Source organism: Mesoplodon bidens, assembly GCF_964165515.1.
Source record: "Mesoplodon bidens genome assembly, chromosome: 1".
In the NCBI taxonomy this organism is placed as follows: Eukaryota; Metazoa; Chordata; class Mammalia; order Artiodactyla; family Ziphiidae; genus Mesoplodon; species Mesoplodon bidens.
This window is the reverse complement of record NC_138176.1, coordinates 47,519,921-47,546,374: the sequence shown is the minus strand read 5'-3', so window position 1 is coordinate 47,546,374 and position 26,454 is coordinate 47,519,921. Positions and strand designations below refer to the sequence as shown.

Sequence of the window (26,454 nt, the reverse complement as noted above, 5' to 3'; positions counted from 1 at the left end):
CCCTTGCTCGTTATTCTAGTGGATGCACTAGATCATTTCAGGTTTCAAGAGTGAGCAAGCTGAAGGGTCATGACTAAGGTAAGGCAGGATTTTGCCAAGGCATGGATTTGACTCACACACGCTAAGAGGCTGGTGTGCAAGGGGGGCGTCATTCAGAGGGAAGGAGGCCTTAGGTGACCCCCGCCATCTGCTCCTCTCTCCTCCTCCTCCAACCAGGCCAGCTGCGTGTCTCTTACCAAGAATGGCCTCCTGAGGAAGTGCCAGATTGGGGTTTGCACATTTGAGGGTCTTGCTTAAGAGGGTATATTTTAGGTTCTTTTCTCCTTCAGCAAAAAGTGGGACTTCAAGTTTAATGACTGGTGACCGTCGAACACCAGGCCTGCCCACGGTTCCTCTGAGCTGGCACTCAGGCACTCCTGGTCAACCCCTTCCTTTTCCTGGCCTGCATGGGGTCCCTGGAGCCCAAGCCCTACTGTGACCTGACAGAGATGAGAGCTGAGAACTCAGCTGAAGAAACTGCCCATCCAGGGGCACGTCCCAGGGGTACGTGTTACTAGGGACCCCAGTTACCCTCTGGCAAAAAGGGGGTCATAATCTTCTCCTGAAGGACTTTATAGCAGAGAGGGGACATGGCTGGATGGAGCCTGGGGCCTCTCACTTCCCCCTCTGAACCTGGGGCTTGTTAGTACCTTGAGGAAGGTCAGGCCTCCTACAGGTGCATCGAGGCACGAAGCGGTGCTCAACCACGGAGAGCATGGTTATTATTCCCATGGATACAGTTCTTCAAGGAAGGAGTGCCTGCAAACTCTCTCATTCCCCGGAAGCCCAGGGAGTGGAAGGGGCCTGAGCCGCTCACCTCGTCCATCTCTCAGGACAACCTCGCTCTCGCCCGAGATCCAGCGGTAGCAGGGGAACTCAATGTAATCCCCGCAGGGCGTCTTCAGCGTGATGTACTTCAGGTACCAGTCGTCATGGAACCAGTACTTGCGCTTCTCGATTCTGATCAGCTGGATGTCGCCCAGTTCGTCATCAACTACCACATTGTAAGAATCAATCTGAGAAGGACAAAAGGCAAGTCAGACCATCTGGGAGCTCCTGAGCCTCTGAATCACCCTCAATCCATTTAGCTGAGATGTCTGCCAAATGCCTGCCCTTGGCACGGCTCTGCGGCGCCCTGGGTGACAGAGATGGCCAATTCCCCAGCTCTACCCTTAGGAGATGGAAGTCTAGTGAGCAAGGGATGGCGCTGCTCAGAGAGAGACATTCTGCTGTCTGCGCACAGCCCAGTGCCAGCCCAGGCTCGGTGAGGGCCTCTGCAGCTGCCCCCACTCACAACAAGGGCAGCAAGGCTGCTGGCCCTGCTACCTTACAGGGCTAGATGGACAAACTGGCCCTCGCACACAAGGGCAGCCCTTTACAGCTTGCAGAGGTCTTGCTGATGTTGCTACAGATCCCACAACAACTTTGGGAGGAGTGGGGAGTTATGACCTGTGTCTCAGATGAAGACAGTGAGTTTCAGTAAGCCCCACTTCTACTACTAATTGGCAGAGCTGGAATTCCAGTCCAGGCCTTTCCATATCTCTCTCATTCTCAGTGGGGCAAATAACTGAGTGCAAATGGGGAGGCTCAGATAAAAGTGAAATCACACAGATTCAAGCTGTCCTGGGGCCTCTGCAGGTCACTGAGCCACAGTGATGCCAAGAAAATCAGATAAGCAGTTTCCACTATATCCAAGGCACAGTGGTGGATTGAGGCTGGCCTTGCTACCTCAGGCCATGTGCAGCACTGCTCCCCAGGCTGCTGCCAGGCTCCTGACCCCAGGAGATGGGCTGGCACAGTGGCAGTGCAGGGCAGCCCCTCCATGGCTGCTGCATGATCTGCGTATGTGCAGCTCTGGATGGCAGATGGGAAGGAAGGGTGGGGGCTCAAGCATTGCATCCGGCGTTCCAAAGACCAGTAGGTTTGGGGAGCCCCAGACTCAATGCCCTCTGAGGCACTTTCTAAGCCAGATTTCACCCATCTTTGAATTGTTTCCTCGGTGGCAGGCTTAGAGTTCTCAGTGTGATGGTGAAGTAAGTGGAGGGGAAGGGTGTTCATCTCACACATGACCCCATGCATCCCCATTTCCATCCTTCTCCCTCCAAATGCCAGGAGACACCTAGGAGGACTTCTTAAAGGGAGTGGGAAGTTGAACATTTGCAGCAAACCCCTTGGCTCTGAGCACAGTGAGCAACTCGCATGTCCTGACTGCCTCAGATGCCAGATGCTTGTGGTCAGAAAGGGAAGTCTTTTCCTAGTGCCCGGTGGTCTGGGCCTGGGTCCTCAGTTAGAAACACTGTCTGGGGACAGAGAAGCCAGCCCGTGTGCTGGGTCCCTAACAGGTGTGCCGGCACATCTGTCCTACCAGATGCCCATCCTGCAGGTCAAAGAACCCTCCTGCCCCACAGCGTGTCTTATGGGATACCAGGGGCCACAGGCGAGGTCACAGAGAGCATTGCCCCCCAGGGCCTGTGGGACCTCAGGCAGAGGGGCCTGTCTGTACCACAGGGCACCGATCCATGGGGAGAAGGTGGCAGGCCCCGGATAGAGTTGGGAGAGGAGTCCCAGTGAGAGGCTGGATGGCCTGAGGAGCTGGGAGGAGGGAGAGGAAAGGAAGGACACAGCTCTTGTTGGGTGGCTTCCCAGGGGTGGGGAGAGAAGGGAGGCCCCTGAGCTGAGGCATCAGTGGGCCAGGGCAGGAAGGTTTTGATGGAGCAAGGGGCTCAACGTCCACCTGGAGAAGTAGAGTGGGGACTGGTGGCTTAAGACTGGACGTTTGCAGGGCCCACCCCTTTCCAAGTCCCACCTGCCACGAGGATCTGCAGAGACCATGGCCCTCCTGTGGGGTCAAGACAGAGATTCCCACTGAAGACTGGAGGGAGGGCAGTGAGGCGCAGAGGGTGAGGTGAGCCTGAGTGTCAGGGAAGCTCAGAAAGCCTCAGGGGCCTTGAGTTCACATCCCAGCTCCAAAGTAACTGACCATGGGCCAGGGCAAACTGTTTCACTCTCTGAGGCTATGTTTCTTCATCTATCAAGGGGAGATCATGCTTAGCTTGCAGGGCCATTGAGAAATCCAAATGACATGATGCCTGAGTGGGCTCCTTTCTCCAGAGGCACAGGCCACCAGCTGCTGTGTGTATCAGAACCACCTGGTCCTCCCTCCTCGACTCCTGGGGGGTCAGCAAGTCCCACACTGCCTGCGAGCGGCTCTGAGCTAGCATGGGCCCCTGCGCTGAGGTCCATGCTTGACTACATGCACAACATTGAGTAGTCAGAAGTAGAGATGGGAGGAAGAAATTGAGCCCATGAGCAGAAACAACTTGGCTCAAAACGTGAAGGGAATTCCCGTGAGGATGGAGAAGGGGCCTTGAGGCCAAGTGAGAACTGGAGGCATTTTTGTTGCTGGCAGTGCAGGCCGAGCAAAGGGAAGTCAGTGTGTGTTGAGGCCTGAGCCCGGGCTTGGGGTGGCTGCTCCAAGGGAAGTGGCTTTCCTGTGACTCCGAGGGGCTACAGGAGGCTGCAGGTGTCTGGGAGGTTGATGCCAGGAAGGCTGAGGTGAAGGGGGAGAGAGGACGGCCATCTAAAGTAACAGGTGCCATAAGCATCTGAGGTGGACAACTCTCATGGGAGGGGGAGCCTTGGATCACAAAGGGAAGGGAGATGGGGCCCAGGGAGGCTCTCAGGGTGATTCTCAGAGGGAGGGCCAGATGTCCAGCTGGGGGTGAGGATTGATAAGGAAGAGACGGAGTAGCTTCTCCGAGAGAAGGGAGAGCAGGGTCACCCTGGGCACACCGGTGGTGCAGTCACAGGAGAATGGGCCCTCCAGGTCACCCTTTCCCAATGACCCACAGGCACCTGGCAGAGGGCCCTGGAGTTGCACCCGGATGAAATCACTGGACAGACCTATAGGGACTCAGTAGGCCATCTGACAGGGTCTTGCAATGGGAGATGACTGCCAGTCTGGCTTGTCCCTGGCTGGCCCTGGCTTCAGGCCCGGTGCTACAGGAGGTGAACCAGGGCCCGAGTTCAGTCCCACCTAACTCAGGCAGTCTCAGGGACAAAGTCTGGTGACACTGACACTGGCCTCCAAGGGAGCCACTGCTGGAGAGTCACAGGGGATAGAGAGGGGCCTCGAGGAAGATCTCAGGGTCCTGTGTGTCAAACAGCAAAGTCAGGTCTTAGGAAGATACAAAGAGCTACAGGGTGTGACGACCTTCCTTCCTCCTCTCCCTGGGCCAGTACACTGGGTGGATACTGTGTTTGTTGACTAATTTGCCTTGACACGTTAATATCACATGTCCATTCTGCACAGTGTACAGTATCAACAGTGGATGGCACAGCGCATAACAGGCCCTCAATAAATAGAGTACATGTGCATGGCCGAGTGGATGATTATCTCATTTTACAGTTGGAAACTGAGGCTCAGAGAGGTCAGGCAGCTACCATGCTAGTGAGTAACTGGTGGCCCCACGATTAGAACCCACACCTGTGTGATGGCCCAACCTGGGTTCCTCTCACTGTTTCCCATGGCCACATCGTGGGAAAAGCCTTGGCCTGGGAGTCAGGTGACCTGGCTTTGAGCCCTGGTTCGAGCCCTCCATGGAGTATGAAGGGGCAATGTGGGGTGGGGTGGAGGACAAGGAAAAGCTTCCTACAAGGTGGCATCTGAGGCAGCTCTTGGGAGTTGGTAAGATTTCAGAGGTGAGTTGAATGGAGAAGAAGGGGAATGGGCAGGGCACTATGAATGGAGAGAAAGGAGGTGGGGAATTCGCATGTGAGAGGAGGAGGCTGGAGCATGGAGTTCTCGGGGCAGAGGTGGTGGGTGCAGTGGTCAGACACTGGAAAGAGACATGGAGCCTGGGAAACGTGATATTCACCAGTCCTTTCTCAGAAGGGCCAGTTGGCTGATTTCACCCGTTGCTCTCAATCCTCTATTGGAGACACAGCTTTAAGGCTTTTGAATATTTCAGCAAATTGTTAGCTGGCCAGTTTTTTGCTTGATCTTTTTTTTTTTTAAATTAATTAATTAATTTATTTTTGGCTGAGTTGGGTCTTCATTGCTCTGCACGGGCTTTCTCTAGTTGTGGCGAGCAGGGGCTACTCTTTGTTGCGGTGCACGGGCTTCTCACTGTGGTGGCTTCTCTTGTTGCAGAGCAAGGGCTCTAGGTGCACAGGCTTCAGTAGTTGTGGCATGCGGGCTCAGGAGTTGTAGTGCACGGGCTTAGTTGCTCCGCGGCATGTGGGATCTTCCCGGACCAGGGCTCGAACCCGTGTCCCCTGCATTGGCAGGCAGATTCTTAACCACTGCACCACCAGGGAAGCCCTGCTTGATCTTTATATCAGCATTTAAAGAAAGGTTTCATTTGTTTCTGTCCCAGATCCCTGCTAGAGCAAGGACAGAGAAGAGTCATGATGTGGTCCAGCCTGGACTGCCTGTCTTGGAGGGAGCTAGTGAGGGGCTGGTGAGTGGTGGGAGGGGAGAGGAGGGGGCTGTGGAGTAGAGACAGAGGGAGATGATTAAGGGGTGGACAAGGGAGAGGCTGGGGCAGAGAGAGGGAGAAAAGGGGCAGTGGTTAGGGAGACTGAGGGGGCAAAGAATGGGGGAGCTGGGGGAATCTAGGAGACAGCAGAAGGGAGAAACTGGAGCAGAAAAGAAGAGAGAAACGAGGGACATGGGGAATTGTGGGGAATAGGGAGCAGAGGAAGGAAGAGAAGGAGGAAGAAGAGGCAGAATGTAGGGAAGAGATGGGACAGAGAGGGAAGGTGGGGGATAGAGAGACTGAGGGTCAGAAGAAAATATTTACTCTTCAGTACTACATTATCATTTCTGAGAAGGCGGTATTCTAGAATACGTTCTTCATGAATATACTGTAAGAATATTCACTGAAAATATTTAAGAAGTATAGTTGTAAGACTTGTTCACACGTACTGAGTACATTCAGGATGATACGCTAAGCATCACTCTACTGCCTTTCGCTTTCCTAAAAGTGCTGCCAGGGAATGAAAAAGGGTCAGGTAAGATTTCCCAGAAATCTTCGGATCTGTGAAAGTTATGCCATCGGGACTTGAATTACTTTAAATTGACAGAGCCAAAGAAACAAATCAATTTGCTAAATTTGGGCTACGTCTCTGGGCTATGTGGGTCCACCACCTGGGCTTTCCCAGCAGATGGCGTGACGGTTGACAGGACAATCTCACCTGCGAAGGACTCTAATTCCCAGTCCTGTCCTGAATCACTTGGCAGAACTCTGATGAGAATAACCAGGGATCTGTGACTCAATTTATTGAGAAAAAAAAATCAGTCCCATCCATTATAGGACTGAATTTTGCATGGGAGAATGTGGTATTGACCTGCCAATGACCTGGAAATGAACTGGTTGCCCAGAAAAAGTCTTTATTGTTGTTACTGTAACTGTTATTATCTATAATGATTGTAACACTTTTCGGGTAAAATGGGTTAGCCTTATCTTCTCTGCAAGTATTTCCTCTAAGATTTCTCCTTCGCCTTTACCGAAATGGGACGGACTGTCCTTAAGAGACATTGGCTGGAGATTGAGGAAGTAGTTCTGGGCTGTGCAAGACCAAGTGTGGAGTAACTTTGCATAAGCAGGAACTTTCTCAAAAGATGACTTTTTTCAAAGAGCCTTTTGGAGCCAGCGATTCCCCTGCAGTGCCCCTCCTGACCTGCCCCCTCTCACCACAATGGAAATGGGACATGCAAATCTCTCCTGAAATTTGCTGCTGGGACTCTCACTGAAGAGTTTAATCATAATGTCATTTGAATGAATTCTCAGGGTGGGGAAATAATGAACAGAGGGATGCTTTCAGCCCTCTTCCAACGACCCTTTTATGGTCACACCCCCGTACCTCCCCTCTGAGAAGCCACACCCGGCTGCTTATGCTGCACACTGATGTATGTCGTGTGTGGAGGAGAACGGACCCACTGCCGACCACTTATAAAGGCAGAGAAGTCTGTAACCTGTTCTCCTCCCATAAGTGTTGGGGGAATCCATGAAATAATGGAAACAATTATTTCTGATGGTGCTTCACAGTGGCCGAGGGTGTCATTATCCCAAATGGATGACTCATTAGCCCTCCTGCACCACCATCCTCTGGGCCAGTTCCCTGGTTGGGGAAACCAAACAATAGGAGGTAGTTCTTATACTCAACACCTAACTCTTCTAGAAGGGTACTCTAGCCACATTAATATGACGAACTTTGCTAAGTGTCGGATGGGCTTATAGCGAGGTTCTGAGGCTCCTGGGTAGGAATCAAGCTCACTTTGAGTTTGGAATCTAGAAAAGGAGTGGGCTATTATTTGCTTACTTTAGGCTCTGCAGACCTAAAACACGCTTCATGAATACTATCCAAGAAGTATTTGGTTGAACCATACAAAATTGCCAGTTTTATTTGTCAAAAATAGTCAACTATGAGCAATTCCTTATGGTTCAACCAAATAATGAAGAGATAAAAAGACAGCTTTGTGAAATCTAAGTCTTTTTGGTCCAGTTCAGAAGCCGGGGGTGGCAGAAGGGAACAGATATTTCCTGGGCACCTGTACTGTGTTGGACCTGTCAAAATAGTCACTTCATGAGCACTTAAGTAATGAGCACTTAATAAGCCCAGTGGACTGGGCACATCACACCAAACACTTGGCGAGGATCGCCACCTGCTGTGCTCACAGAGGAAGCTACTGGCTGGAATTCACGGCCAGGTCAGCATGGGGAGCCCACTTCGGAATGAATCCTCACACAGCGCCTGGCACCACAGACTAGACGTGCAATCAACATGGGCTCCCTTTGCTCCCTGAACTCTCAGGCTCCAGGGTCTCTGGTGAGGAGGGGAGAGGGGAAGCCCTCCTCCCTCTTCCTCTTCTGAGCCCTCACACTCAGGGTGGAAGTGTTCCCTGGTGTACACTCTGCTGGGAGCCAGCGACGACCTCCAGGTTTGCAAAAGGCTTCTCCTGGCCTGGGTCTCCCGTTCCTTCCCTCTGCATTCCTCTGGGGACCTCTCCTGAGAATGTGAGCTGCCCAGGTGTGGAGACATAGGCTAGTGCCACTCTGGGCCACCGGCTCGAACTCCTAGACCAGCCTGAAGCCAACACTTGTACTTTACATCTGGGGAAACTGAGGCCCAGAGAGGGGGCAGAGTGAGCTAGTGGTCAGGCCCGGATGGAACTCAGGCCTCTGGACATCCAGCCCTGCGCGTTCTCCCCACAGCCGAGGTGCCATCTGTGGAGCCCTAGGAAGTGGGGCCCAAGTAATGGTGGTCACAGCGCTTGCCCAGTTAAGTGGCCTCTCAGAGCCCCTCGCCCCCGAACTTGGGTCCCAGCCGCCCCGACGTCCGCACCCTGTCCCGGCCACCCCAGCCCGTCAGGGCCGGGGGTCCTCACCGCGCCGCGCTCAAAGTCGTTGTAGAAGGGCTTGTCCAGCAGGTGCTTCTCGCTGCAGCCCGCTGAGCCCACGAGGCTGAGGTAGATGTAGTCGTCGGTGCCCGCGAACCACTGGCTGCCGGTGGCCACGGTGACGGTGTAGGAGGGCATGGTGGCGCGCAGCGAGGGCCGCGGGGCGCGGGCGCAGCGAGCACTGGGAGCCTTGGCGCGCCAGTCCGCGGGCCTCCGCCCCTCGCCCACCCCGCGCGGCAGCTTCCTGCCGCTGAGCGTCCGGGGCCCCTGCCGCCCCCCCCCTCCCCCTCCCCCTCCTGCCCGCCCTGCCCCCGGCCCCGCCCTCCCGGAGCTCTGACCTCGCCGGACCCGCCTCGGACTAGGTAAGCGCACCCGTTCCTGCACCTCACCTCCTCCACTTGGCCTCTGTTTTGGCAGTCGGGGGACTGGGGCCACCTCAGCTGCTATCCCCTCCTCCCTCCCTCTATTCCTTCTCTCACTCAGTTTCTCATTCATTGTTTTCACTCTTCACCCTTCCCTCTTGCCTCGGCTTCCCTCACTGCCAGGCCCTTGTGAGGCATTAGGGTTGGACTCCAGGGACGCCTAGAAAACCCCACACAGTCCCTGCTCTCACCAAGTCCCCAGGGTTAGAGGGAGGCCGCGCGACTGGGGCACTTAGCCACGCTGTGATTACTGAGAGCAGGGGTGCTCTGGGAGTCTACAGCGGGAAGAGGAGCCCAGCTGGGGAGTCAGGAAAGCTTTTGGAGGGGTGACACCTGAGCTGGTACTGTGGAGCGCAGAGACTTCCGTGGGCATTGGCTTCTTCCACAGGCTTGGCTGAATGTCACTCTGCGCCGGGTGCAGGTGGGCACTGAGGTGAGTCAGGTGCCAGCCACGCTCAGGCCTGGAGATTGTCAGTGTGTAGTGGGAGGAGGGCAGCCAGAGAGAGGGAGGCCAGGATAAGAAAACCCGAATCTGGACACCTAAGGGGTTGTCTGGAGGAGGTTGGTGCGCTCAGAGGCGAGGGGTTTCAGAACTCGAGGGCAGGGAGGCTGGGCGTGTGATGGGAAAGGGGGTAGACTTGTTTGGAGATGGCTTCTGGGAATGGACCCATGGCTGGAAGTCCTAGGAAAGAAGATGAGGACTCCACAGCAAGGATGTTCCATGAGTTAGAGGTGGTACTTGGAAAACCCACTGCCTGGCAGAGTAATTGGTTGGCTATCATTTACTTTTAATTAATTAATATTTTAATTTATTTAAAAAATTTTTATCGGCTTTCTAACTGATGATGGGCGAGGCTTGGAAGGCATGGTAGTAAAAGGCTTTGGACACTAGAAGGAAGCTTCCTGTGGGTGGTAAGCTTTCCAACTGCTGTGACCTGATCTCAGAAGTCTGTATTCCCCTACACGTCCTCTGTACCCAGCTTCAGAACTGGGTCTGACTGTGGTACACATTCAGTAATGAGTTGAACTAAATTTAAAAATAAGTTCATTCCACATGAGGTGGTGGGTACATCAAGTCACCTGTTCTGCACACTCACTTTTGGGGACGGGCAAAGAGGCAGGCTCAAGGCAGTCTCCCCATTTCTGGGAGCCTGGGCTCCATCTGGTGGCAAGTCCCACTTTCTCCTCTGCCTGGCAGGACCACCACTCTGGACAGAGAGAGAGTGCGTACCTGCTTCTCTACAGGTGGGAGATGAGGGCAGATTTCAGTGGGACTGGCTTTATTTATCAAAGGACAAACACCAGAGGGATTCTCTGGGAATCAAATTGTAGGGCATGAAAGACTGGCCACAGCTGAGATAGGGTGGATGAAGATAGCACAAAAGTGGGATCCAACCCCTGCCAGGCAAAATATATGTTCCAGGAAACCCTGGAGAAGGTGTGAAGGATGGCTATGGAATTGTTCTTCAAATCTAAGAGTAATAGGGCTATTGTTTTGCTAAAAAAAGGAAATACAATATATTTTTTGATGAAAGTAATGAACTATCTTTGTAGAAAATAAAGAAAAGCTTGATACACAAATAAAACTCATAATATGCAGAAAAAACAATTAGTAAACATTTACTAATTACATTAGACATTTTTACATTAAGAGCACATTGTAAGTGCAATTTCCTGTTTTATTTCCATTTTCTTTAATATTATAACATATTTTCCTATGTAATTTCACGTTTTAAGTATTTCATTGACTGTGTAATATTTAATTGTATGGATATACCACCATGTCCTTAATTAGTCCACTATTATTGGGCATTTAGGTTGCTTTCCCTCATAAATAATGCTATAGTATATATTTAGCATTTTTTAATGCTAAATTTAGCATATTTAGCATATAGTGCCTAAAACATTAAAAATTTTTTTCTTAATATAGGAACTTAGAAATGGGCCAAAGCGTATGAACATTTTAAGACCTTTTTAACATATTAAGCTACTTCCCCAAGCACTGAGTTAATTTACGCTCATGCCATTTACTCTCATGCAGAACATGGAATGTTTGTTTCATAGAAACTTTGCCACCTTGGGATAGTTTCCAAAATATCTCCGACTTGTTCTCACTGCTCTGCCCTGGCTCAGGCTTTCAACACCTCCTGTATGGATTGTAGTGACTGCTTCCTGCCTAATCTCTTTACCTCTAGTCTAACTCCCATCCCCCACCAGTTCCCCAATTCTCTAGCTAGAATTATTTCTCTTTAACATTGGTGGGATCATCTACTGCCTTAAAGTCCATCATTGCATGCTTTTCATTCTTTCTTTCCTCCATTCCTCCCTCCCTCCCTCTCTCCCTTCCTTCCTTCCCTCCTTCTTTTTTACAGCTTTATTGAGATGTAATTAGCATGACATACAATTCACTCATTTAAAGCATACAAGTCAGTGGTGTTTAGCAATATTCAGAGAGTTCTGAGACCATCACCACAATCAATTTCAGAATATTTTTATCATTCCATTAGTAGTCACTTCCCATTGCCCTCCTCATCTTTCCAGTCAGGGTAAACACACGTATTTTCTGCTTTATAGATTTGCCTATTCTGGACATTTCATACGAGTGGAATCATACAGTATGTGCCATTTTGTGACTGACTTCTTTCACTTAGTATCATTTTTTCTCCCCAGATTCATCCATAGTGCAGCAAGTATCAGCACTTTATTCGTTTTTGTTGCTGAATAATAATCAATTTTATGGATACACCACATTGTGCTTATCCATTCATCAGATGATGGAAGTTTGAGTTGGGGCTATAATGAATAATGATGTTATGAATATTCATGTATAAACTTTTGTGTATACATATGTTTTCAGTTCTCTTGGGGAGATAACTAGGAGGAGAACTGCTGGATCATATGATAACTCTATGTTTTTAGCATTTTGAGGAAATGTCATATTGTTTTCCAAAGTGGCTGTACCATTTTACATTTTCATCAGCAATATATGATTCCATTTTATCCATATCCTCGCCAACACATTGTACTCTTTGTGAAGGGGTATCTCATCGTAGTTTTGATTTGCGCTTTTCTAATGGCTAATGATGTTGAGTATCTTATCTCATGCTATTGGCCAATAATATATCTTCTTTTGAGAAATGTATATTCAGATCTTTGACCCACTAAAAAATTTAGCTTATTTATCTTTTCATTATTGAGTTGTATGTCTTCATACTTCCTGATAAGGGGCTGGATATTTTGTTGCTTTGGTGGGTTGTCTTTTCACTTTTTTATGGTTATATTTGAAGCACAAAAGTTTTTAATTTTGAGCAAGCCCAATATATATATATATATTTTTTTCTTTTGTTGCTTGCGATTTTTGTACCATATCTAAGAGACTGTTGCCTATGCTAAAGTCACAAAATTTTACTCCTATGTTTTATTCTAAGAAATTTGTCATTTGAGTCTTCATTTAGACCTATGATCCATTCTGCTAATTTTTATGTATGGTGTGATATGGGGATACAAATCCATTCTTTTGCCTATGAATATCCAGTTGTCCTGAAACCATTTGTTAAAAAGAAGATTCTTTCTCCATTGAATTGTCTTGGCATCTTGGTAAAAAGTGAATTCACCATAAATGTAAGGGTTTATTTCTGGACTTTCAATTTTATTCCATTGACCAATATGTGTATCTTTGGTCAGTGCCACACTGTCTTGATTACTGTAACTTTATAGTAAGTTTTGAATTGGGAAGTGTGAATCTGCCCTTGTTCTTTATTTTTCAAGAATGTTTTGGCTATTTTGTGTTATTGCATTTTCATATAAATTATAGGATCAACTTGTCAATTTCTGCAAAAAATAAAAGCAAGCTGGGATTTTGATAGGGATTGCACTGAAGCTGTAGATCAACATGGGGAATATTGTTATCTTAATAATATTAAGTCCTCTAAACAAGGAACTGGGATATAATTCAATTTATCTAAATCTTTTCTAATTTACTTTGTTTTGTAGTTTTCATTGCACTTTATTTTGTTAAATTTATTCCTGAATATTTTGTACTTTTTTTGAAGAAAGCTATACATATGTATATATGTTTTTTGATCTCTCCAACTTTATTAGGGTATAACTGACAAATAAAAATGGCATATATTTGAGGTGTGCAACATCAGGTTCTGACGTATAAATACATTGTGACATGCTTACCACAATTAAGCAAGTTAACACATACATTACTTCACATAGTTATCTTTTTTTTTTTTTTGGCTTGGCAAGAACACTTAAGATCTACTCTATTAGCAAATTTCAAGTACACAAAACAGTATTATTAACTATAGTCACCATACTGTACATTAGATGCCCAGAACTTGTTCATCTTGTAACTGAAAGTTTGTACCCTTTGACCAACCTGTCCTGATTTTCCCTACCTCCGCCCCTGGTAACCACTGCTCTACCCTATGGCTTTGAGTTTGACTTTTTAAGATTCCACATAGAAGTGAGATCGTTCAGTATTTGCTTTCTGTGTCTGGATTATTTTACTTAGCATGATGTCCTCCAGTTTCATCCATGTTGTCACGACTGGCAGGATTTCCTTTTTTATGGCTGAATAGTATTCCATTTTGTGTGTGTGTGTGTGTGTGTGTGTGTGTGTGTATACACACACATATACATATATACACATATATACGTATACATATATACATCACATATATATCATTTTCTTCATTCATTCATCAAAACTTAGGTTGTTTCCATATCTTGCTATTGTGAACAATGCTTCAGTGAACATCGGAGTGCGTATCTCTTCAAGATCCTGATTTCATTTCCTTTGGATATATGCACAGAGGTGGGGTTGCTGGATCATATGGTAGTTCTATTTTTAATATTTTGAGGAACCTCCATACTGTTTTCCGTAGTTGCTACACCAATTTACATACCAGCAATGTACAAGAGTTCCCTTTACTCCATATCCGGACCAATGCTTGTTATCTCTTGTCTTTTTGTTAATAATCCTAACAAGTGTGAGGTGGTATCTCACTGTGGTTTTGATTTGCATTTCTCTGATCATTAGTGATGTTGAGCACCTTTTCATGTACCTGTTGGCCATTTGCTCACCTTCTTTGGAAAAATGTCTATTCAGAGCTTTGCCTGTTTTCAAATTGAATTATTTTTCTTTTTTTTTTTTGCTGTTGAGTTATAGGAGTGCCTTTTTCCTTGTATAGTTTGGAGGTTAACCCCTTATCAGATATATGGTTTGCAAATATTTTCTCCCATCCAGTAGGTTGTCATTTCATTGTTTCCTTTGCTGTGCAGAAGCTTTTTAGTTTGATGTAGTCCTACTTTATTTTTACCTTTGTTGCCCTGCGCTCTTGGTGTCATCCAGAAATCATTGCCAAGACCAATGTTAGGGAGCTTTTCCCCTATGTTTTCTTCTAGGAGTTTTGTGGCTTCAGGTCTTACATTTAAGTCTTTTATCCATTTTAAGTTGATTTTGCATATGGTGTAAGGATCTGATTTCATTCTTTTGCTTGTGGATATCCAGTTTTCCCAACATAATTTATTGAAGAGACTATTCTTTCTCCATTGTGTATTTTTTGCACCCTTTTCATAGGTTAGTTGACCATATATATGTGGGTTTATTTCTGAACTCTCTTTTTGTTCTGTAGGTCTATGCGTCTGTTTTTATGCCAGTACCATACTGTTTTGATTACTATAACTTTGTAATATAATTTGACATCCAAAAGTGTGATGCCTCCATCTTTGCTCTTCTTTCTCAAGATTGCTTTGGCTATTCATGGTTCCATATGAATTTTAGGATTGTTTTTTCGATTTCTGTGAAAAATCCTGTTGGAATTTTTATAGATTGATTGCATTGCATCTATAGACATTGGATTGCATTGAATCTGTACATTATTTTGTGAAGTATGGACATCTTCACAATATTAATTATTTTAATCCGAGAACATGGAGTATCTTTCCATTTTTTTGTGTCTGCGAGTTCTTTCATCATTATCCTATAGTTTTCAGTGTGCTGATCTTTTACCTCCTTGGTTAAATTTATTCCTGGGTATGTTATTCTTTTTGGTATCACTGTGATTGGAATTTTTTTTTTTTTTTTTTTTTTGCAGTACGTGGGCCTCTCACTGTTGTGGCCTCTCCCATTGTGGAGCATAGGCTCCGGATGCGCAGGCTCAGCAGCTATGGTTCACAGGCCCAGCTGCCTCATGGCATGTGGGATCTTCCTGGACCGGGGCACGAACCCGTGTCCCCTGCATCGGCAGGTGGACTCTCAACCACTGCGCCACCGGGAAGCCCCTGTTTCGTGTTTCTTGAGGTAGGATTGTGTTGCTATAAACTTCCCTCTTGGAACTGCTTTTGCTGCATCCCATAGGTTTTGGGTCATTGTGTTTTGTCATTTGTTTCTAGGTATTTTTGATTTCCTCTTTGATTTCTTCAGTGATCTCTTGGTTATTAAGTAGTGTATTGTTTAGCCTCCATGTGTTTGTATTTCTTACAGATTTTTTCCTGTAACTGATATCTAGTCTCATAGTGTTGTGGTCAGAAAAGATACTTGATACGATTTCAATTTTCTTAAATTTACCAAGGCTTGAATTGTGACCCAAGACATGATCCTGGAGAACATTCTGTGAACACTTGAGAAGAAAGTGTATTCTGTTGTTTTTGGATAGAATGTCCTATAAATATCAATTAAGTCCATCTTGTTTAATGTATCATGTAAAGCCTGTGTTTCCTTATTTATTTTCATTTTATGATATGTCCATTGTGAAAGTGGGGTGTTAATGTCTGCTACTATGATTGTGTTACTGTCGATTTCCTCTTTTATGGCTGTTAGCATCTGCCTTAGGTATTGAGGTGCTCCTATGTGCGGTGCATAAATATTTACAATTGTTATATCTTCTTCTTGGATTGATCCCTTGATCATTATGTAGTGTCCTTCTTTGTCTCTTGTAATAGTCTTTATTTTAAAGTCTATTTTGTCTTATATGAGAATTGCTACTCCAGCTTTCTTTTGATTTCCATTTGCATGGAATAACTTTTTCCATCCCCTCACTTTCAGTCAGTATGTTTCCCTAGGTCTGAAGTGGGTCACTTGTAGACAGCATATATATGGGTCTTGTTTTAGTATCCATTCAGCCAGTCTTTTGGTTGGGGCATTTAATCCATTTACATTTAAGATAGTTATCGATATGTATGTTTCTATTACCATTTTCTTAATTGTTTTGGGTTTGTTATTGTGGGTCTTTTCCTTCTCTTGTTCTTCCTGCCTAGAGAAGTTCCTTTAGCATTTGTTGTAAAGCTGGTTTGGTGGTGCTGAATTCTCTTAGCTTTTGCTCGTCTGTAAAGGTTTTAATTTCTTTGTTGAATCTGAATGAGCTCCTTGTTGGGTAGAGTAATCTTGGTTGTAGGTTTTTCCCATTTATCACTTTAAATATGTTCTGTCACTCCCTTCTGGCTTTCAGAGTTCCTGCTGAAAGATCAGCTGTTTACCTTATGGGGATTCCCTTGTATATTATTTGTTGTTTTTCCCTTGCTGTTTTTAATATTTTTTCTTTGTATTTAATTTTTGATAGTTTGATTAATATGTGTCTTGGCATGTTTTTCCTTGGATTTATCCTGTATGGGACTCCCTGCACTTCCTGGACTTGGTTAACTATTTCCTTTCCCATATTAGGGAAGTTTTCAACTATAATCTCTTCAAATATTTTCTCAGTCCCTTTCTTTTTATTTTTTTTTTAATTTTTAAAATTTATTTAATTTTTAAATTTTTGGCTGCATTGGGTTTTTGTTGTTGCGAGCGGCTTTTTCTCTAGTTGCGGCGAGTGGGGGCAACTCTTCATTGCGCACGGGCTTCTCATTGCAGTGGCTTCTCTTGTTGCAGAGCACGGGCTCTAGGCACTCGGGCTCAGTAGTTGTGGCTCACGGGCTCTAGCGCACAGGCTCAGTAGTTGTGGTGCATGGGCTTAGTTGCTCCGTGGCATGTGGGATCTTCCCGGACCAGGGCTCGAACCCATGTTCCCTGCGTTGGCAGGCGAATTCTCAACCACTGTGCCGCCAGGTAAGTCCCAGTCCCTTTCTTTTTCTCTTCTTCTTCTGGGACCCCTATAATTCGAATGTTGGTGCGTTTAATGTTGTCCCAGAGGTCTCTGAGACTGTCCTCAATTCTTGTCATTCTTTTTTCTTTATTCTGCTCTGCAGTAGTTATTTCCACTATTTTATCTTCCAGGTCACTTATCCGTTCTTCTGCCTCAGTTATTCTGCTATTGATTCCTTCTAGAGAATTTTTAATTTCATTTATTATGTTTTTCATCATTGTTTGTTTGCTTTTCAGTTCTTCTAGGTCTCTGTTAAATGTTTCTTATATTTTCTCCATTCTATTTCCAAGATTTTGGATCATCTTTACTATCATTACTCTGAACTCTTTTTCAGGTAGACTGCCTATTTCCTCTTCATTTGTTTGGTCTGGTGGATTTTTACCTTGCTCCTTCATCTGCTGTGTGTTTCCCTGTCTTCTCATGATCCTTTGGTTCTTAAGGTACAAATAAATCCAGACTTATGGGAATCTATGCAACCAAGGTAGACTCAGCCAGGGAGTCAGGAGAGCTGAAGGCTGTGTGTAGAGTCAACACTCATTCTTATTCTTCAAGTCTCCTCTCTCTGAGGTCAAAGAGGATGGGGTTGTTACTTTTGTTTCTGATAGCCATAAAAGTGGATTCATCTCACATGGTCTAGGATGTGGTAACAAGATTTTAAATAGAGACATTCAAAAGGACATGGACCTTTTGGTCCTGTTTAACCTTGAGTAAATTACTGGAATTCTTTGTTTATAATAGGAAATATCTATTGGGGTCTAAATTGTTTCCTCCCCAAAGTCATATGGGAAAGCCCTAACCCCCAGTGTGACTGTATTGGTAGATAGGGCCTTTATGGATGGAATTCAGGTTAAATGAGGTCATAAGGGTGGGGTCCTAATCTAATAGGACTAGACTGGTATCCTTTTAAGAGACACCAGAGAATGAAATCTCTCTCTCTGCTCCTGTGCATGGAGTGAGGGAAGGCCAAGTGAGGACACAGTGAGAAGGCAGATGTCTGGAAAGTAGGAAGATATTCCTCACTGGAAACCATCTCTGCTGGAACCTTGAACATGGGCTTCTGGTCTCCAGAACTGTGAGAAAATAAACATTTGCTGTTTAAGCCACTAAGTCAGATATCTTGTTATGGCAGCCCAAGCAGACTAGTATACATCTAACGTATATAAAGCATCTGGCAAAGAGTGGCGCAAATACTGAGTTCCTTCTTCAATATCTTCTACACTTCAGACACAGATATTCAATCTCCCGTTATATTTTTCACCCAGATACTCCAAGCATCTCAAGATCAGCACTTCCTAAAGCAAATTAATTGTCTTCTCCCCCAAACCTCCTAGTCACCTAGGCTGGAAATCTCCATCATCTTGTTTCCTCTCTTGCTTGCACCTCAAATCTGATGTGTCTCCAGGACTGTCCACTGTTACCACAGTATCACTTCTCTCCTCCCTGCACTCCCTACTCCGTAGCCCTGCTTTAAACATTTCTTTCAACTTGGACTATTACAAGAGTACTCTTGACTCTCAGGGACACCAAGTGGTCTCTGTGACCCAAGTGTCTACCTTTCAAATCATATAGAAAAGTCTCTCCAAATTACCAACTTCACATCTCTTCCCAAAAACTTCACTGACTTTTGGAGGATCTAGAATTGCTTGGTCACAAAACTGATATATAAAAAAAAAGTCTGTTTTAAAGTCTGCCAAGTCCTAAAAATGTTCCAGATATGTTTTTAAGGGGAAAAACACAGAGTTTTGGGTGACTTAAAAGTTGAAAATGACATTAGTTTTCTAAAACCATATAGATTCTATGTGTATTTTATACTTCAAAGAGCCTAACAGAAGAATCTGGTCATTACAAAATAATCATCCAATTTAGAGGAAGATGAGGTAAGTGGCCTTCCCAGGTTCCTTCAGACCATGAGAATCTGACTGCTTAGAGTTTGATGGTATTTTATACACTTGTCCTTTCACAACCTATTTAATTAATTCATTCAACAAATATAAGTGTGTGCTATGTGCAAGGCTGAAGAATGAATTATGCAATGAGCAAGGACTTTCCAAAGAATAGAGAAGACTGAAGAAGAGTGAGAGGGATGGCAGACAGGGAAAGTGAAGTTCTAGGTGGGACTCTAGCTAGGTTGCCATGGAAGCTGACAGCCAACCTGGAAAGTTTCCAGAACTAACTTCTTACCTCTTTCTCTCACCTTCTTTCTGTACTTCCTTCTTGGCCTTTCTTCATTAAAACTTTCAGTTGAATGACTACTATAAGCCAGGAGTTCACTGTCTAGTGGGTGAGAGGGAGAATGAGAAAGAGATTGAAATATGGATCATTACAATTCAGTTAAAGGAAGAACATCTAAGGAAGGTTCAAAGCCTACTTTCTGGAGGCCTCTCAGAATAGATACTAGTCAAAGCAGAATAAGCAAAGGTACAGAGCAGTTTGGAGTTGATGTCATTAAGTGTGGGGCAGGGAATGAAAGGTGACTTGTGCCCCAAGGCAGGAATTGAAGCTTTGTAGGTCCAGTGAGCCAAGTGGGTCTCTTCTGGGAGATTTTTCTTCTGGCTGGCTATTATTTCTCATTGGATCATCCATTACCTTCTAACCTGTGCTCCAAAAACCTTCATGCATCCCATCTTATTAAACCATTTCACTCTTAATGTTGATATTTAAGGCTCTGCTGGAGGCCCATTCCAGCCTTCTCTCTCACAACTCTTAGGTGAAACTGGACTGTCAATAAAGCAGCCACTTGCTGTTCTCTGAGCAGACTCTTCTGTGCTATGCAGCTTCCGCTCCATCATGTACCTCTGCCTCGCACCATACCAGGCTCTCTCCCTCTGCCACCCCCTCCTCCAACACAGACACAGTCACACACAGAGCCTTCAAAACAGTTCAGGTGTGGCAAACTGGTTAAGAAGTGATGTGAACTTTAAAATCTGTTTCTCTTGAAAAATCAAAAGACCTGGCATATCTGGGCCAGAATCTCTGCATGGCATTAACTGGCTAAAACTGAGTCAGGGTTATCCTTTTAGATGGGCATGTGCACTTCAGTTTACAGCACTCAGCTCTTCTCACTTCATTTACATTAGCTATCTGGCCTCTATAGACTTTTGGGTTTCTATTCCCTAACCTAATGTAAATGTCATCCCTTTCAGGATCCCTTCCTTCTTCCCTGTACCAGATGTAAATTCTCCCAATTTGAATGGCAGTCATACTGTATATTCATGACCTGTATTTTTAGTATTACTTTAAAACAAATTACCTTTTCTACCAGTCTTTTACGCATGGCCAGTATTCAACAAATATTTCTCAACAGAATGACAGACTTTACTTCCCTAACATGGGGAATACTGTTTGTGGCTATGAATTTCTATTTTGAAGATGTACTCCCACTACCTGCCAAAAAAAATCATACAAATACTCACATTTCCCTTAGGAACTTATTAGATGGTTCTTGCCCTTTATAGGTAGCCCTTTCTCTCAGGAGCACTGAATCAAGTCAAAATAAAATTGAACTCACCTTTAAATTTGTGGGAGTAATACTTTTGCCACTGACAATTTCAAATTTGATTCAATAGCTTCTCTGCCTCTGAAGACGTAAGTCGATCAGTCAAATCTAAACAATGTCTTTTGTAAAAGATAACTGTGATCACTTCATAAGGCATACCTTGTTTTATTGTGCTTTGCTTTACTGCTTTTTTTTTAAACAAATTGAATGTTTGTGTCAACCCTCCATCAAACGAGTCTATTGGTGCCATTTTTCCAACAGCACTTGTTCACTTCATTTTTCTGTCATATTTTGGCAATTCTTGCAATATTTCAAACATTTTTATTATTGTTATATTTGTTACATGATCTGTGATCAGTCATCTTTGATGTTACTGCTATGACTCAGTGAAGGCTCAGACGATGGTTAGCATTTTTTAGCAATAAAGTATTTTTAATTAAGGTATTACATTGTTTTTTAGACATAATGCTATTGCAGTTAATAGACTACAGTACAGTACAAACATAACTTCTATATGTACTGGGAAATCAGAAAATTCAAGTGACTCACTTCATCATGATACTTGCTTTATTGTGGTACTCCAAGGCATGCCTGTACTCACAAAACACTTTGTGGATATCCTATTGGATGAAATGCTGTCAACAAAGCCATCTTCTATGACTCTGCACTCAAATACAAGGCCATGAGGGAGGCAAAGTTCAAGTTTGAGACAATCAAAGGCAGGCAAAATAAGTGATTCTTCCAAAGGCTGTGATTTTAGATGTTGCCTACAACATCAAAACAATTTCCCAAGAGAAAAATAAACAGAAGGTAATAGTATCCAAAATACTCCATTTAAAAAAAATTTTTATGGATAACTGTCATTATGAGTACAGCAGGAACTGTTATGATTTGAAAGATACAAAAAAAAAATCAGAAGAATGTTAGCATTCAATAGAAATTAAAACCTAAGCTGAAGGCTCATCAAAATGTTTGGTACTCAGCATTGTTCTGATGAAAGATAAAAAATTTGTTTGGTTTTGTAAATAATTCATATAACTCAGAAAAAGTTAAACTTAGATTTCAAAGGAGCTACAATGCACCAACACTTGACTTTTTAAAAACCTCACTTTGCAACAGGCAAACATTTAAGATAATCAGGGTTATATGAAGCTCTCAAAGGGGAAGGCAGGGAGGCAAGTAAATTGTAGATTTTTAATTTGCAAGTTGAGATGGTTTTGGAAAAATAATTTTGGTTTATTTATTCATAGATCTAAAAGGCTAGCTCAGTTTGTCAGAGCACAAGAGAATGCCAAAAGAAGTCAAAGCCATGGGGATGGACTAACATAAATCCATTCTAATTTCTGGAAAACAAGTGACACGGCGTAACACCATCACAAAGCATAGTATTAGCTGGAATAGGAGACCTGCGGTCTAATTCAGTTCTCTCTTTGGCTTCTAGAGTATCACTTACTAACAATTTAGTGAAAAACAGGGAAATTCTACTCCTTTAATTATCCATAAGCAGCAGGAAAGAAACAAAGGAAAGCTAACATAGAGTGATGCACCTCGTTGATTAAAAATTTGTGAACATAGGGCCTCCCTGGTGGCGCAGTGGTTGAGAGTCCGCCTGCCGATGCAGGGGATGCAGGTTCGTGCCCCGGTCTGGGAGGATCCCATATGCCGCGGAGCGGCTGGGCCCGTGAGCCATGGCCGCTGGGCCTGCGCGTCCGGAGCCTGTGCTCTGCGGCGGGAGAGGCCGCAGCGGTGAGAGGCCCGCATACCGCAAAAAAAAAAAATTTGTGAACATGAATTCATTTTAATATGTTGCATCTTGAGTCATACTTATAAACCAATGGCTAATACACTACAAAATTTTACAAACGTAAAATCTCATCTACTACAGAACTCCAAAACTAATGGAATTAATTTCTTCTCCCTTTTAAGTATTCCGTCCACAGAAATTCCTGCAACTGAGTAGTCATTGGAATTACACTTCTACACGTCATCAAAACATGACTGTTTTGTCAAAATGATGCAAGAAGCAATTTCGAACGAGATCAAGCTTATATTCTCTCAAAACACATTTTCAGTTTTTTGTACTCCAGGTTACATAAAAAATAAGGAAGGCTGGACTCAATGTAATTTCTCTCAGCCCAATATCATTAAACTCCCAATGTCTCCATGCTAGGAAAGGATACAGTATTTAAGTGCACTATTAAAAAATATCTCCAGTTCTAAAAGAAATGCTTTTTATTTTTAAAAGAGGGCTGATGCAGTGCCCTTTACTTAGCGGAGACCAGCCACTGACTTCCTTCCTTTACCAGCTTTCCAAGATGATACTAAGTGAGTTTTCGCCCTAATATTTTTGCCCCGGGTTTTACGAGGCTTCTCTTCTTTGTGCACCTTCATGTGCTGCCTAAGGTGAGAGCTCTGGCTGAAGCATTTGCCACATTCACTGCACTGGTAGGGTTTCTCCCCTGTGTGGGTTCTCTGATGTTGAATGAGGTGGGAACTCTGGCTGAAACATCGGCCACATTCATCACACTGATAGGGTTTTTCTCCAGTATGAATTCTCTGGTGCTGAATGAGATTTGAGCTCTGTTTAAACCTTTCTCCACACTCATCACATTTGTAGGGCTTTTCCCCAGTATGGATCCGTCGATGCTGAATGAGATTGGAACTCTGAAAGAAACTTTTTCCACAATCAGCACATTTATGGGATTTCTTTCCAGTATGGATCTTCTGGTGTTGAAAAAGAGTTGAGCTCTGACTGAAACTCTTTTCACATTCGACACATTTATAAGGCTTCTCATCCAAGCTTCTTCTCAGTCTACTCAAGCTTGATTCAAAGCGAACAGTCATTCCCCATCTCTGCCGCTGTCGGCCTGTTTTGCGCTGGTTCTCATAGACTTTTCCTTGGCTTGAGCTCCGAGATATACCTCCCTTAGGTTTTTCTAACCGCATGGTGAAGAGCCAAATGTATTCTTAAGAGTCTACACTCTTCTTCTGAATGAATGTTGCACTTCCTAGCTCAGAATTTTCTATGTGTAGAAGAAAAAAATAAAAAACAAATTATAGATGATTTGTTAATTATTCAACTTTAATATCTCTTCAGCCCATCAAAACTGCATCCATTTTTAAATTAAATATCGTATATTAAGGCATATATATGGAATCTGAAAATATTGGTATAGACGATCTTATTTACAAAGCAGAAAGACACAGACATAGAGAACAAACATATAAATACAAGGGGGAAGGGGGGTGGGGGGGGTGGGATGAACTGGGAGATTGGAATTGACATATATACACTACTGATACTATGTATAAAATACATGACTAATGAGAAACTACTGTATAGCACAAGGAACTCTACTCAGTGTCTGTGGTGATCTAAATGGGAAGGAAATCCAAAAAAGGGGATATATGTATATATATATATTTGCTGTATATGTATATATACATATGTATATATGTATTTGCTGTACAGTAGAAACTAACACAACATTGTAAAGCAACTATACTCCAATAAAAATTTTTTTAATGTATTCAATATATATAAAAACAAAGACAATTCTGGCAAAAAATACTTGCAAAATAATTCTAATAATTCCAGAGTCCAAACTTAATAAATATAACCAAATTTACCTTTGGAGTTTTTGTCTGTTGGGACAGGACAAAAAAAAAAAAGTGATAATATGAAATCTAAATTTTTGTTGGACAATAACAAATGAGATTAAAAAGTGGAGACAATGTAATATCTTAATGGGAATAAAAGAACTCCAAAAGACAATCAAAATTTGGGTAATAGATTATCATTATATTTTAATATTTACTCCCATGTTAAACTTATACTCATGGGTGACTCATTAAGGTGTCCAAATTAGAAAGAAATGACAAATACTACTACTTTGTTAAATATTTCTGTTTATCCTTGTTTGTTTAGCCATTCTACTTTCACAGCTTTAGAGAGCAACTGAGTTCTAACTTTGTAGCATAAGTTGTTTTGAATGTAAGAACTACTCTATAAGGAGTGGAAAATTTCTGTGAATCTATTCAATAAATACTGGATGAGGAAAATGTCAATGAAGAGATATTTCATAATTATTTCCTCTCGATTCCAATGATCCAAGAAAGAGGGCAATACTTTGAAAACTTGAAAAGAGCAATTTTTTTTTTGAGAAAGAAAATTTTCAAAAGAACTTTTACTTGATAGTGTAATGCAACAGAATAAAAGGTGGTAGGTAAAACACAAGAAGAGGAGGAGAAGAAAGTAAGTTTACATGTAAAAATAGGATGGAATTTTAAAAATACCTACATGCTACAAAAATTCAAAATTTCAAGTAAATGAATTTCATTTAATTACTTATAAGGTTACTTAAAATAATGGCCACAACCAAAGAAGCACAAAGTCCAAATAGGGGACAATGTGGGAAAACCTAGGACTGCAAAGGTAATACAATTATTGGAACTAATTTCCACATCTTATTGTCAGAAAGTAGACTTTAAAATGGGAATAATTACCCTGGGTCTCTGCACACAAGCTTACAAAGCAAATAACTGAAAACAAAAATTACATCATTGTTCTTGCCTTTCCATCATCTTATTGTATAATTGAGACTCCAGACCTGACAGTGTTGAGACTTCGTGTATTTAAGTATATCTGCTGCAATGAAGGTAAGTATCAGAAAGAGCAAACTGCATACAACACAAAATTACAGAGAGAGCACTACTCATTTCTTAACTTTAGTAAATATTTATAGAACATCTATTACAAGGAGGTATGTCAGGTACATGATGTTGGTGTTCAAAAATAGCTATAATGGTAATTACACACTGAAAGAAACCCCACATTTATTTTTCAACACTACAGAAGTCAGTTCTAGTAGGAAACTCAGAGACTATCTAAACCATCTAGAACACTACAGATGAGGAAATCATACCAAGAGGCAGCCTGGGTGCCAGTCACTGTGCTATCTTATTTAATTCTCAGAGCAGGTTTATGGGATTATCTTCATTTTACTTCCATTTCTAAGGAAAGGCAGGTATACTTCGGCCAGGGTCCCACCCCCTATTAGCCTGACCCCAGAGCCTGTATTCTTAGTGGCAGAACAGACTGCAGCCCCAACTTCCAACGCCAAGTCCAGCGCTCCGACTGGTGCTCAGCCTCATTTCACAGCAGGTGCGGGTATTAAGGGAGACTTGAATGAATGGAGCTGTTGGCCATGCGAATACGCCTCACTGGAATGTGCCTGCTTTCTCGTCCATAAAATGGGGATGACAATAAAGCCACTACATTAGCATGGTGTTAGAAGTTTAAATGAGTCTGTAAGTCGCTCAGAACAGACCGGTGCTACCCAAGCGCTTGGTTCAATCTGTTTTATCCTGACATGCGCCTGATGGAGGGCGTAAGGAATGCGGCTCACGATCCCGGGCCTGTCCTCCTCTGGCCTCAACTCGCCCGGGCTTCCGTTAAGGTCTCCGCTCTCCCGAGGCCTCTGGCTAGCGCTCCTCGCAGGCCGGGCCCGCCCCGCTCCCTCCGCCCCCGGCGCCAGCCAGCGCAGAGCCCTCGGGCAGCCGAGAGTTGAGGACCGAAGCCGCGCCCGGCAACCCGCTGCCCAGCCGGCACCGCCCCACTGCGGCCAGCTCGCGCTCTTGAGGCCCCGGCCCACTCACCGCGCCAGCCCGCCGCCGCCCTAGCTCGCTCGCCCCGCGCCCTTCGCGCCGCCGGAAGTGCAGGCCGAGCCGTTCGCCTGCGCAGCGCGGTCGCTCTAGGATCCTGGCGGAGTGACCCTCTATGCTCACGGGCCCAGCGGAAAAAAGCAACTTTTCGTTTCTTCCTGTCGTTTCGTTTTCCTCTCCTACCCCTGGAAGGCGTCCTGTGGCCCCCTGGACCACAAGACCTGTGGTCTTCTCCCTTTGAGATGGAGGAGCCACCCACAGGGCCGACGAGCTGCAGCCTGTGTGTCGCGGCTTTTGAAACGCAACACCAGCCTGTCCCACCCCGAGACTTCATTC

General features: G+C 44.3%; 1 protein-coding gene and 1 long non-coding RNA gene across 2 annotated transcripts in view; both read right to left on the bottom strand.

Moving 5' to 3' along the window:
* ALOX5 (arachidonate 5-lipoxygenase) overlaps positions 1–8,651 on the bottom strand; it is a 57,742-nt gene extending 49,091 nt beyond the window's left edge. Inside the window, exons 1-2 of the mRNA XM_081253617.1 lie at positions 8,432–8,651; positions 857–1,055 (exon numbers count right to left, since the gene is read on the bottom strand). Of these exons, the coding sequence (XP_081109743.1) occupies positions 857–1,055; positions 8,432–8,581 (349 nt within the window). The 5' untranslated portion in view covers positions 8,582–8,651. The remainder of the gene's footprint in view (positions 1–856; positions 1,056–8,431) is intronic.
* Positions 8,652–20,859: 12,208 nt separating this feature from the next.
* LOC308620642 lies at positions 20,860–26,389 on the bottom strand. Its single transcript, XR_014016350.1, has 3 exons — positions 26,113–26,389; positions 22,218–23,477; positions 20,860–22,001 (listed from the first exon to the last, which is right to left on the bottom strand). It is a non-coding gene; the product is annotated as an uncharacterized lncRNA (long non-coding RNA).
* Positions 26,390–26,454: the final 65 nt, after the last annotated feature.